The sequence below is a fragment of the Panthera pardus genome, unplaced genomic scaffold, assembly GCF_024362965.1.
Source record: "Panthera pardus isolate Hobbes unplaced genomic scaffold, ASM2436296v1 HiC_scaffold_20, whole genome shotgun sequence".
NCBI classification, from domain to species: Eukaryota; Metazoa; Chordata; class Mammalia; order Carnivora; family Felidae; genus Panthera; species Panthera pardus.
In genome coordinates, this window is record NW_026526766.1 from 79183507 (window position 1) to 79197356 (window position 13850).

The 13850-nt window shown below is 56.7% G+C and overlaps 1 protein-coding gene across 1 annotated transcript in view; it reads right to left on the reverse strand.

Annotated features, from left to right (window-relative positions):
• Positions 1-10095: 10095 nt before the first annotated feature.
• The window catches only part of CDK5RAP2 (CDK5 regulatory subunit associated protein 2), a 169809-nt gene continuing 166054 nt past the window's right edge, over positions 10096-13850 (reverse strand). The window contains 2 exon segments of the mRNA XM_019454024.2: positions 10096-10191; positions 10661-10707. Coding sequence (XP_019309569.2) covers positions 10135-10191; positions 10661-10707 — 104 coding nt within the window. The 3' untranslated portion in view covers positions 10096-10134.

A 13850-nucleotide genomic window follows, 5' to 3' on the forward strand; every position in this document is an offset into this window, starting at 1 on the left:
AGCTGTGAGTCCCAGCTGTGGCCCCAGCTTGGGGTGCGACCTCGGGCAAGCACTCCCCACCTGGGCGGATACGGCGCCGGGCCACTGGTTTGCAGAGGGGGCCCCTTGGAGCCCCCCCGTGCTCTGCGCAGGGGCGCCAGCGTGGGGGGGGAGGTGTGGCGGGCTCCCCGGCGGTGGGGACCCTGGCCGTGCACATCGGCTTCCCGCACAGCGGACCCCCTCTGTCTGCCGGGCCCGCCCAGGAGATGCTCGGTGGAAAACGGTTCGATTCCAGTTCCCAAGGACGGCAGGGACACAGGAGCCACCAGTTTACGGGTTCTGGGCCGCGGGCAGATGGCCTCGCCCCTCAAGGCTTCACACACCCAACTGTGGGACGTAGGCCTGGCCCCAGTGGCCCCCCACCCCCACCCCGGGCCCTCCCAGCTCCCAAGCTCAGGTGTGCGGGTTGCCCGGCAGCAGACGCGTCGGGAGAAAGCGTGGGAACCGGGTGAGGATCGCGAGACGGCGTCTGCCGACGGACAATTAGCATCACGCAATATAACACTCTAATGGCAGAATCTTTTCTATTAGAATAGACATTATGGAGCACGGTTCCATCACATGAATATAATAGACTTGTTTTATAATACAATGCACACTGTAATTACACATTTCAATAATTCCTTCCACGCGTTACACAGAAGCATTCCGCGGTAATGGAGTCCTGTAACCATATATAATCGCTCGCCGGAGGGGAGGACGCTGTGTGTGGTGACGGGTGACAGAGAACCAGGGGAGAGAACCCTAATCTCCTCCCGCTTGGAGCCACCCGGCTTCTGACTCCGATCTCTGGCCGCTCTTCAGAGGGGGGGTGCTTCGTCCAAGCACCTGCCCATCTAGACGAGAATCCCCTCGACATCTCGTACGGCACTTCTGCAACCATACCTCTGGGGATGGGGAGCTCACTACCTCCAAGGCCACCTGTTTGATGGGCCCTTAGGAAGTTACTCTACGTTGCTATGGGGCACATGGCTTACAATCTCTAAATTCAGATGATCATATTTTTGTAAGTCTATTTATGTTGAGAGAGAAAGAGAGAGTGCAGAGGAGGGGCAGAGAGAGGGGGAGAGGAAGAATCCCCAGCAGGCCCGGCGTTGCCAGCACAGAGCCCGATGCGGGGCTCGAAGTCACGAACCAACGGTGAGATCATGACCTGGGCTGAAATCAAGACTTAACTGCCTAAGCCTCGAGGCGCCCCAAACTGTCGTATTTATATTGACTAAGGCATTGTGTTAGGTTCCTATTGCAGCCATAACAAATCACCATACACTTGGTGGCTTGAACAACACAAACGTACCCTGCAGCTCCGGAGGTCAGAGGTCTGACATGGCCTCACTGGGCTACAATCAAGCAGTTAGCAGGACTGTGTTCCTTCCTGGAGTTTCTAGGGAAGAATCTGTTCCTTGCCTTTTCCAGCTCCCCAGGCCATCAGCACCCTTGACTCATGGACCCCTTCCCCCACCCTCAAAGCCAGCCACTCTCTGACCCTTTTTCCATCGTTCTCTCTCTCTCTCTCTCTCTCTGGCCACTGCTGGAAAAAATTCTCTTTGAAGGACTCAGGCCATTAGCGTCCCACCTGGATAATCCAGGATGAGCTCCCCACCTCAAGGTCTTTAACATTAAGCCCATCCGTGAATGTCCTTTTGCCACGAAATGTAAATATTCACAAGTTCCAGGGATTAGAGAATGTCTCTGGGGGACCCTGTTCTGCCTACCACAGGCATTACTTTCTTAATACCTAGCAGACTGTGGGTTCAGACTGTGAGTTCCTCTTCACCTATAGAAAGGACGGGATTGTAGGATTAAATGTGACAGTATGTTGTGAGGTGCCTGGTATCGACATGTTTGATGAATGAAAAACAAATTCACTGAACCAGTGTGAAAGGATCAGTGAGAGAATCCCCTTTGTCGATATGCCCCCTAAAGCCCGGTGCAGGAAAGGATCACAGGGCTCACAGCGCAGTATGACAGGTCACAGGCAGGACAAGACTATTCGCCTCTCTTGTTTTGAACTCTGTCTTTATTATTTTTTTAAGTTACCTTATTTATTTTGAGAGAGAGAGCGGAGGAGGGGCAGAGAGAGAGGGAGAGAATCCCAAGCAGGCTCCGCACTGTCAGCGCACAGCCCGATGTGGGGCTCGATCTCACGGACCGCGAGATCACGACCTGAGCCGAAACCCGGAGTCGGACGCTCAAACCCACTGAGCCACCCAGGCGCCCCTGGCCTTTACCTTTATTAATGCAGCCACGGTAACATTAGCATGTGAGGCCCTTTCTTTGGAGTCCGTTAACTGAGCTGCTTGCAGTCCATTAAAACCATTAAGTCTGTCTCCAGTTACAAGGGGACAAATAGGATTGTGCCCATTTAACAGGGGGATAGACTGAGGCTTAGAGGTTGGGGGCCGAGGTGATGCCTAAGAGTCTTTAAGGATGAGTGGAGTCAGCCTGGGCCCTTCAGACCAGGAGACACAGAAGGCTGGCACTGTGGGCGAACAGGAGGTGCCCCTGGGGCTGTGAGGGGTGTGGCAGCACAGACCCCTCAGGAGGGGGAGGAGATACCAGCAGTGAGGAGCCCAGGGAGCTGGGAGCCGAAGGCCAGGGCCACACAGGGGAGGTGTGCATGCCAAGGAGGAACGGGGGCTCGGCCGGGAAGTGAAATGGCCTCTGGGCTCCTGATTGATAAGCTCACTCTGTCTTGTGCACAGAGACTGGACATAGGCAGGAGGCCGGGAGGCTGCAGTAAGGAGGAGGAGGGATGGAGAGGAGAGGAAGGAGCGGAGAGGTTAAGGAGGGAGCAGGGCAGACTCAGCAATTGAGAGGCAGCGAGAGACCGAGGACAGCCTCGGGGAGGCTGGAAGCAGCTGGGGGCTGAGCAGGGGCTGGGTGGGGGGGACAGGAACCTCTCAAGGGAGGAGGAAAAAGGATGTATTATTACCCCATTCTCAAAGATGAGAAACTGAGGCTGGGAGCGTTCAGATCCCTTCCCGAGGCCAGGCAGGCAGGAAGCCATGCACAGCTGCCTGGACCAGCATCACGGTCCCATTTCCAACAGAAGAGCTGCCCGTAGCCAGGTCACCGGCTCACTCCAGGGCGGGACCCAGAGTCAGCAGACGAAACAGGAGTCCCGGCAGGGCCCCAGGAGGACACCTCAGGCCGGTATCCCCCACCGCTTCCCGGCCATCAACCTCCCTAGAGCAGCGGCAAGAAGAGAGCAGGGTCACGCGTGCTCGGGCCAGGCCCACCTGCCGTGGCGCTGGGCTGGGTCCTCCCTCAGCCCCGCACTGGCCTCACTTCCAGCCTTTGTCCTCCCGCCTCCCCTCTGCTCTGGGCTTCCTCCCCCACCTCCCTTGGGTCCCCATTGGTGCCCCAACGCCAAAAAATGGGCCCGAATCCTGAATACCTTGTCTCCAACCTCACGCTGGCCGCCCTGGCCGCACGTCACTACCACGGGGCCCTGGCGGCCTCCACGCCTCTGTACAGGCTGTTCCTTCTACCCGGTGCCCTGTCCCCACTCCCCAACCTATGACATTTTGCCTGCTCTGAAGGACAAACCCGGCATCAGCACCCCTCCGTGCACCCATTCTCCATGAATGAGGCCGCACCACGGCCACCGCCGGACCCAGCCACCCTGACACTCTTCCATCCCTCCCCCTCCCCCTCGTGTGTGCACACAGGGCCCCACTCAGCCAGTGCACCGGTCCCCAGCCCCCCCTAAGTGGCTCACATTCACCCCACCTCCCCACACCTGGCCTTGCCCGAGTGAGGACACCCTGGGCCTCCCCGGCCCCCGTGCTGTCCCTCTCCATGGCTGTTCCACCCTTCCCAACACAGATCCCTCCGTGTCTCTTCACTGCCTGACACCCTCTTCCAAAGAAGCCTGGCTGCCTTACGTGGGCAATCCCCGGCCCCCCAACCTCCAGCCTGCCCTCTCCCTGCTGCTGACCGGATCCCAGGCTCCACGCACACGCCTGTCCTAGGCTGTTTGGCCTAGAACGCCTTCCTCCCCACCGTCCCACCTCTTGAACTCCCGGCCAGCCTTCACCCGCACCGCAGGGCACCTCCAAGGCCCGCGGGGAGCGTCTTTCCCAGGCGCCCCTGCTCTTGTCATTTCCCACCTCACGTGGTTAACCGTGTGCCTGCCCCTCCCCCTCTGGGTCCGGTGGGTGCTTGAAGGTGAAGGTCTCCCCATCCCTTCCGGTGCCGAGGGTCTCCCGCCCCTCGTGAGTCACACATGCGTTCTATCTAGCTGGGCTGGCGGCACGGGCATCCACCACCAAGGAGCCTTGTGGGCTGGTCACCCCCTGTCTGTGACCCCTGAGCCCACGGTCAGTCTGGAGAGCCAGGGCAGTGCTGTTCCCCTTCTTCCCTGTTGTGTGCCGTCCCTGGCCACGTGGCGCCACAAACAAGCCAGTGCCACACGTTGTTCCATGTGGCGTTAATACAAACAGAGGATCCTTTTAAACCTGAAAACCTGTAATTAAGCTCTCCTGTAAATGCCTGTTGACGAGGATGTGATTACGGCACGAGAGGAAAGCGTGGGAAGGTGGTTAGTTGACGCTGCGCCTTTCACCAAGGTGGTGGTCGGGGAGGAGAGGAACCCGCCGTGCCCAGTGCTGCCCTCTGGGGTCAGCTGGGGGCAGCGGCGTCCCCAAGATCGGGGGCAAGCGGACAGAGGTGGAGGAGCAGGACCGGAGCCCAAGAGGGGGGAGTCGATGTGGCTCCCACTCCCTGTCTCCCGTTGAGAATGGGGAGACTAAGGCCACGCCAGGGGCAGGGCTGGACTTCGCATCTGATGGCGGGAACCTTCTGGGCGCTGACCGTGTGGATCACCCCGGGGCCACCCTGCACCATCTTGGCCTTTACACGCGGCGCCGTGGTGGGGGCTGAGCTCCGCAGCCCGCTGGCCTGCCTCTGAGTCCGGCTCCAGTGAATAATGGCCACGTGATGCAGGGCAGGCCACTCTGGGACCCCGTCCTTCGGCTGGAAAAAGCAGCCTCCCACCGCATGACTGCCTGTGGTGACATTGGGAAGACAGCCTGGTCCGCAGGACCCCCCTGAACAAGTCTTCCCCACCAGTCTGGTTTCTTCCAAAGGGACCCTGGAGGAGCCCTGGGAATGTTTGGTGAGTGAATATATTTGCTGCCCTGTGGCTGGCATGGGGGTGAGAGTGGGGAGCAAATCACACGGGTCTGTGCCCTAACGGAACTTCTAGGTACTGACGGGGTGAGGCCTAACCCCCCAAAAATCGCACTCACACAGTCCAGTTGATGAGGGGAACAAAGGCAAGAGAAATGGAACATAAGTGAACTCTTACAGCTTGCGTGGCCTTCCTCAAGCAACTCAGGGCTACCTGACTTCCTTAATGTTTTTGTTTTATTGAAGACTAAAGGTAACCGTATCTTAATAGCAGCTGGCCCCTCGAAGTCCTGAAAGCCTTGCTTTCAAATTCTTTAGAGACTTAATGCTACCCCTCACCCCTACTAACTTAAAAGCATATGATCAGTCAGTCCTCACAACCCCAGTGCAGCTCTTTCTGCCCACGGGTCCTGTCCCCGTGCGTTAATAAAATCGCCTTTGAAAACTGAGAATAAACTAAGGGTTGATGGGGGGGTGGGAGGGAGGGGAAAGCGGGTGATGGGCATCGAGGAGGGCACCTGCTGGGATGAGCCCTGGGTGTCGTATGGGAACCAATTTGACAATAAATTTCGTATCAAAAAAAAAAAAAAAAAAAGGCCAAATGGGTTAAAGAAAAACAAACAAACGAATAAATAAATAAAATCACCTTTTGGCACCAAAGACGTCTCAAGAATCCTTTCGCAGCCGTCTGCTCAAGAATTCCATCACAGTCACAACAGTGGCCACGTGCCTGTGAAGGGGAATCATGCTGTGACAGTGTATATAACACAGGCTCCTCATTGGAAAGAATTCCCTGACTAGGCTCTGAGGCATGAGTAGGACCCAACTAGCCAGGGAAACAAGAGAGGCCAGGGAAGTGGATGGAAGTCTGCCAGGCAAGTGGCAACACGTGCAAAGGCCCTGCGGCTGGAGAGAGGAAAGCCCCCATGAGGCTGCAGCATGGGGAGCTGAGAGGGTGGGCAGCCAGAGGGGAATAAGGAACGGGCAGGACTCAGCACACCTAGGGCCTGCAGATCATGCACAATGGGAAGCATTCAACATTTTAAACGGAGAGGGTATGCTCGGCTTTGCATTCTGAAGAATCCCTCTAGCTATGATGTGGGGACGCTGGAGGAGGTAAGGCTGGATATGAGGAGTCCAGCCTGCAAGCCAGCAAGTGATCCAGGTGAGGGACAATGGTCATCTAGGCCAAGATGGTGACGGAGATGAACGAAGAACGGCCTCGGGAGAGGAAGTGGATAGAGTGGCCATGATCGTGGATGGAATATGGAGGGTGAGGAAGGAGGCGGCTCAGGGAGGACCCCTGCCTGTGCTGGAGCCCCGAGGCAGAACCTTCACTGAGACAAATGAACAAGCGAACCCGGGATCTGGCCCATGTCTGGGTCTTGCGGTGAGCCGTCACACATCCTTATCTGTCTATATCATAATCTTGCAGGTGAGGAAACTGAGGCCAGGGCAGGACCCGGGGTCTCTGGACCTGCCCGCACCCAGCCCACCTCACGCCAACAGAGCTGGGAAGGCCTCATCCGTGGCAAGAGGTAAACACTTCTGGCCCCTAAGGCACACAGTCCTGGGCTTCTCAGAAGACGGGATGAGTAATTTTGATAATTGAATTTTTGAGTTAGACTTAAAATACAGCCAAGATTGAAGAGGCAATTTGGCAGGGTCGACAGCCCCCAGGCAGGTCTCCCTGCCTCCACGGTGCTGAGAGCTTATTAGCAAGATCACTCTTCCTTCCATCCACAGCCCTTTTATAAGTGCTGTGTCGAGGAATCCAATTGTGGGCCTCCAAGCTCCTCTCGGGTCACCCAGAGACGTGTTGTTGCAGGAAAGAGTGGGAATACTTTGGTTTGTAAGGTAGGAGAAGGGTTGCAATTTTTTTTTGTTGTTGTTTTTGTTTTTTTGATAGCATTCTGGGAAGACAGGATAGTCCAGAGGACAGGATAGAGAACAGGTTGTAACAGGCTCGGGTTCAGATCCTGGCTCCAACACTTACTGAGGGGACGATCTACCCGTTCTCTCGTTCTCTCATTCATGAAGGGCACAGGGTATACAGGTTAGTGAGACCATGCATAGCACAGTTACCGCTACGCAGGTGGGCACTGGCCCGGAAAGACCGGGATTACCATCCCGGCTCATGACAGGGAGGTGGACAGGTGAGCCGAGGGGGGGCGAGGAGACTCCCGGGGGGAGCTGGAAGCCCTGTGCCCCTCTCCCCCTCCTTCTCTCTGTATATTTAGCCCCTGCAGCTGCTTGTCTGGGAGGCCTCATCTCACATGGTGATTAATTTCACCAACGGGAAATTGACACATCCTCCTGAATTCAGCTGCTGCAAACATGAACTCTCCAGGGACACGGGAGCTTTCTCCAAGATCCAAATTGTCCTTATTGCAGTTTGTTCTTGGCCTGAGTCCAGTCCAAACAAACCAGGCTGCTCCTGCACCCCCCAGAGGGGCCTTCACTAGCCCAAGGTTGGGAATATTTTACAGGAATCTAAACTGGTGTTGTGCGGGGGAGGGGTGCAAAAATACACTTTGCTTCCGGCTACTGCCTTCCTGGAAAGTTGTGGGTGACTAAGCCAATGGCCAGCTGGATTCCCAGGGCCCCCTCCTCCATAGGCGGTGCTCCCAGGCATGCCTGGGTCTCCCAGCCAGATGGACCTGGGCTGTAGCAGCATCCAAGTGGAATCCTCTCAACCCTTCCAGCTTCCCCACCCTTGCCAATGACCAAGTTCAGTGCCCAAGGGCTATGCAGTAACCATGTGCAAATATACCTACAACTTTCCCTGCAGGTACAGCTGAACCCAGCTCCCGCTTCCACACCTAGCCTAGGCTCTAACCACTCACTATACAGCTTACTCCCCACATCTCTCCCCCCCCCCCCACTCGCATTTGGGCACAACCGCCATGTGAACTTTAAGTACTGCTTCAAAAATCTGTTTTGAGATCAGCCACTGAGAATCGCTAAGAGTCGCTGATTTTTGGAAAAGGTCTCATTGTTCTGCGAGTTTCAGATTTTGGGGCTCACAACCGTAACCAGGTCTCGGCAGAAGGGGGATGGCTATCTCATGGGCACGGAGACCAGTAGGGGAAGCCAAGCCGCCTGCGGCCTCCACCGAAGCACGCCAAGAGGCCTCGTGTGCAGATGGGGGCTTCCACTGAGGAATCTGTTTGTGCAGCTTCTGGAGGCAGGAGCTGCTCCATTATTTTCTGCCGGAACCTGCATTTCCACACTCTGGCAAGTATTAAAATAAGGCACATCTGTGCAAGTAGTCCTTATGAAGGAAGCTCAGATGACAGGAACCCAAGCAGAGTGGGTCCCCGCCCCCACCCATTGACCCCTTATCCCCCTCACTTCATGGGAAACAAAGGTCCAGAGGTGGGGAGCCCAGGAGAGGCCAGCTCCCTGACCCCCAACCCCTGCACCTCCACTCCCTGTACCTGTAGCTCACAGCATCAGTCACTTCAGATCATCCCCATGTCCCAGGGGCTGCGGGAACAGCAGTGAGGACGGTGTGGGGTTTGGCAGGACAGGAAGGATCAGGGCCCAGCTGCACCACTCACAAGCTAAGGGCCTCGGACAAGTCACACGGGGCCAGAGTGGGTCCTGGTAAACCTCCTTAGGGACTTGGGCTCGGAGCTGAGGGTACAACTGTTTCAGGGGGAGCGGCATCCGGGGTCTGATGGTGCCTTCTCTCAACACCTCAGGGTAGAAAAGGGATTCAGGTGTGGGTGGCAGGACTCAAGACGCCTGACAGGAAAGGAACTAAAAACGAGGATCCCATGGATAGGGAAAGAGACAGAGGGACCGGAGGTTAGGGCCTCTAAGAGGTCAGAGGAGGGGACGAGGGAGCGAGCAAGCTGACGGACAGGAAGCGACAGTTCAAGGACAAAGTGTCAGAGTAACTGCAGAAGACAAGTAAACAAGTAAACAAGTGTCGCCCAGACACTGAAGCCCCAAGAGTGATGGCCAGAACGGGTACAGAGGGAGACGGAGTCAGGATTCAGAACGCTCCCCACCCAGGCCCAGCGGATGCCCAGGCGGTGGTGGCACAGAGGTGGGTGGGGGGCAGCGAGGCCACAGCTGAGCAGCAAGCGTCCTGGCAGAGCAGGGCCCCTCAGGGCTGCCGGGGCTTCTTCTGCAAAGGGGGCTGAGCCCTACCTTGTGCATTGCTCAGGGAAACCATGACGCTCAGGGCAAAGGCGAAGGCTGAACATGAGGGTCAGTGACAAGATTGTAGCAAAGCACCAGGCAGTGTTGTGGACAGGGGAATGGAAAGATCACCGTCATCTGGGGGACGCTGCAGTGACAAGTCCCCGCTCCGGGCCTCACCTTTGGATCTTTCCTGCCCTGGGAACGCACCAGCTCCGGGGACAGCTCTAGGATGTGACCATGTACTGCCCAGCGTAGGCCAGATACAGGCACCAGTGCCCTGGCCACGCCGCATGGCATCGTTCATCCCTAGACACCTAAGCGGCCTGGACAGAGAGCCTGTGAGGTATCTGAGGGCCGGGCCACTGCCGAAACCCTGGCCTGTCCCTCTGTGGAGTTGAGGGCCTGGGCTCTGGGGCTCTACACGCAATAACCGAATCACCAAGTTGAAACGAATCACTCACTGAGGATCTTCAAACCGCAGGCTGGGCTGAGCACTCGGCAAATCCATGGTGGACACGAAGCCCACCACCGTGCACAGACACGAGGCTGCAGCTCAGGGACGGGGGGGCACACCCAGCGCCCAGAAGCTCGAGGCCCGTGAAAAGCCTCATTACTGAGCATCTGAACGCTGTTTGATAACAGCCCTTCAACCAGCTTTAGGATAGAAAACATAAAGGGAAAAGTAGATTTCCTTCAGCCAGACAGTCCTTTCTTTTCCCCCTCAATAAATAGAAACCCCACTTGTAACAAAGACACAGCATGAGCTCGGTGGGAACCACAGGTTTTATTGGCTGCAAGTTCTCCTCACGAGCCTGGTCGGCCGGGACTGGATGTTCCTGGGTGGGCACCCCCGGGCCTAAGCTAGGAAAAGGGAGGGAGAAAAGGAGAATTTTAGGTCCAGTGGAGGGTTTCTGAAGTTAAGATCCCGACAGAGTTAAAGGCAAAATTGTTATTGTGAAACTACTTTCAAAGACATGCTGTTTGATCAGTAAATATTTATAGAACCAAATGGCAGTGAGATCATACTGTATTCATTCATTCATTCATTCACTCAAGAAACGTTTATCAAACACCTACTATGTGCCAGGCACTGTTTGTGGTATTCGTCACTCGTAAAAACAGCACACAAACTTAATGATTAGAACAACCACTGAAACCATGCCACGCTAAAACGAAACTTTTTATGTGCTACTGGCAGAAAAATAGAATCGTGGAGGATGTGTGTCCCAGTTCCACCTTCAACTTCATTTTTCCAAAGTAATTTCCTGCCCTGCACCCACTCCCCATGCCCCAAATGGGCTTTCAGTAACAGAACTCAAAGGGGCATTACCTCCAGGTTTCCTCGGGCCTTCCGGAGGATTTTGTGGGTTACGACCACTGAGGAGAAAGAAAGAACAGGGATCGTTAGACACAGATGCCCAGGAAGACAGCGTAAAAGCCAGCTGCAGGGAGGAGGCTCCTGAACCCCAAATGGGTCAGACAGACACGTGGACAGGCCCGAGGCATCCAGACCCAGAGAGGGGTGTGGGAGGCTCCATCTGCCCCATCACACGGCCCAAGACCAAAGAATCCGTGGGGTACCGGAGACACCCCTTCACGTTCATGCTAGGCCACAACCTCACAGCAATACCGGCCCATGTTTTAGGTAACAAAACCAAGGCTCCACAAGGCTGGCGGGCACCCAGGCACCCCAAAGCCTCACCTCTATGGGTCTGGGGGCCAATGGTGCAGGGCAGGGGAGAGGCCTGTGACTGACTAGCCCCCACACGCTGTGGTTTCTCTGGGAAGGGGGTGTGCCCGACTCCAAGCAAACCCGTGTGCCAAGGCCCAAGGCAAGGGTCACGGGCAGTTCTGCAAAGTCAACTTTTACCCTTAGGGCGGGCTTCCCATCAGCCGAGGGAAAGCATGAACTCTGGGCATTTTTCCTCCTTGGACTCCCTGCAGCAGGTACAGGAACCCGACGTGGTTCCCCGGGTAGGACGATTTCAGAGGTCCCGCCGACCAGACGCTCTCAGCTGCGTGCAGGCAGATCGTCAGTGTGTCAGAACCCCAGGGAGGAAGGGGGGTGCGGCCGAATGTACAGGAAGGCCGCTTCCTCCCTCAATCCTTTTCTTGTCCGGCACAAACACCGGCAGCAGGGGGAATGCCGCCACGAAAGAGATTTCTGCCTTGATCCGGGGTCCTTTCTAAACAGGCCTTGGCGAGGGTCACAGATTCCATTTACTCCCCGGAGGAGACAGAACCAAGGCTTCTGGAATTAGGCTTTGGCCAATGGTGCCCAAGGATGAAACAGACTCCCCATCAACACACATACAGCCCAACTCCCCAGCGTCTCCTTCAGAACAGGAGCCACGTGGTGGCCTGGGGAAAATATTTATTTCTTGCCTTACAAAAAAATTTCCATCTGGGGGTAACAAAGTCTGTTTGCAATTTGTGACGCTGGGGCGGGGGGGGGGGGTTGGCGGAGGGAGATAGCCAGTGTGGGCTTTGTTTTTAACCGGCTGACGTCAATTTCAGAGGTGCCCACTGTCTCTCTGTGCCCTCCCCCACCCCCAGGCTGCAGACCCCTCGACCTGGGTCCGGGATCTGCTTTAGGAGGGTCCCAAATCCCTGGAAAGTAAGTGCAAATCTGTGTGCATCTGGATGTGTGCGTTTTTCTGCAGCAAGAACTCACAGCTCTCCTGAGACCGGCCAAGGGGCCTGTGACCCAGAAAAGATTCAGCCTCCCAGGTATGGAGGTTAAACATCATACCGGAAGGGTACCGGAGTCCCAAAGCGCCACGCTCCCAGCGAGGAGCCAGGGCTCACCCACCCCCAGCTGCAGAGGCCTCACGTCTGAACCGTACCGCTCACCTTGCAGAGCCCAAAATCCCTGCTGCAAGGAGCAGCGTGGTGACGAGCTCGTCCAAACCCAGGCTTGCCCGGGGCTGAGGTGCGACTCGAACCCACGACACTCCCACTCAGTACGGGGCTCTCCCCGCCTCACTGCTGGCAGGGAAGACGCCGACCCGGGTGTCTAGCTCGTGAACTGTGACCTCAGCGAATAACCCCGACCCTGCGCAGCAGGCTCTCCTGCGTCAGAGGCCGTGAGGGAAGTGACACTTGTCCCTCCTCTCCCCTGCACGCTCCGGGACACGTGTTCTGCTTGCCTCCGGCACCGACCAGCCCCGGGCCCTGGTTCTCCCCCAGTCACCAGGTGAGGGCAGGCAGGGGAGGGGACACTACGTCGACCTCCGCTTGGCCCCTCAGAGCCAGAAGCAGCCCCGTGAGGCTGGCAGGGTTGGGGAAACGTCCGAGGACCCGACTCACTGGGATGAGGCACACAGCCCAGCTGGAGTCAGCCACCCACTGTGCAACCTTGGGCAACCCCTCACCCAGCTCTGAGCTGGTCCCCGCTCAGGGCCAGGCCCTGGAGACACGGAGGTGGGTGACGCCATTTCAGCACGGGAGGCGGTGTGAGACATTTGTGATTTTTTTGTATGAATGGTCTGCCACCTGCACACCCGGAATTCAGTCCGAGCCAACAGGAAAAGAAGAGGCAGAGAACTAGGGTCTGCTGAGCATCTGCTTTGTTCCCAGAGTACGATAAAGTTTAGGTATTCTTACCATCCCACTTTACAGATAGGAAAACTGAGGTGCTTTTTACAAAGTCGTGATTAGAACCCAGGCCTGTCTGGTCAATCTGAGTCCTTTGGAATTACTGTCTCCCGTTAGAAATGAGGAATAAGACGCTCAGGGAGTCATTTAGTCCAGGGGACACAGGACGGCACTCATTAATGGCTGCATGTCACTGAGGCAGGACCCCGAGGCTGGGTTCTGTCCTCTGGATCTACCACAGTAATTTACAGCTTTGAACCTACTGCCCACTTCCAAAACTTCCTCAGCGGCAAGTGCCCCGTGACCCTTCGGGGCTGCCCAGGAGGTGCTAATGCAGAGTCCTAACTGTCCCGGACTTGTCCCGTTCCCCTGCTGCCCTGGGGTCGGACCCAAATGCTCCACAGCCGCCTCACACGTGGCCACGACTGGCACTGTCCCCCACAGGCCCCGCCAGGGCTCCTTTTCTCTGAGTGACATGAACATCTTCACTATCTGCCCACCATCCTCTCCCCTCCACAGCCCCGCCCCAGCCCTGCTGTCATGGGCGGGGGGCGGGGGGACTGCCACAGCCCCCACAGAGGTCTCTGCCTCCTGGCCCCTCCGCACTCGGCCACAAGGACCTTCTAAGACATGATGAACACCAACAGCCCCTGGAGTCCATCCACAGGCCCCTTGGGACCTGGTCCCTATTTATCTCTTTCACGCGGTCTCTCAGGGCAAATCCCCTCACACTTCCTGTGTTCCTGAATACTTAGTTCCCACCCTCGAGGCCACCTGCCACAACCCTGTCCCTAGCCCTTCTCTAACTCCTACTCAAGACCCAGTAGGTCCAGAGCCTCAAAGCACCGAGGCTGCGGGGGAGGCACCCAGTGCCTTGCCCAGCAGCTAACTTCCGTGTCCCCCTCATCAGGCCAGAGCCCTGT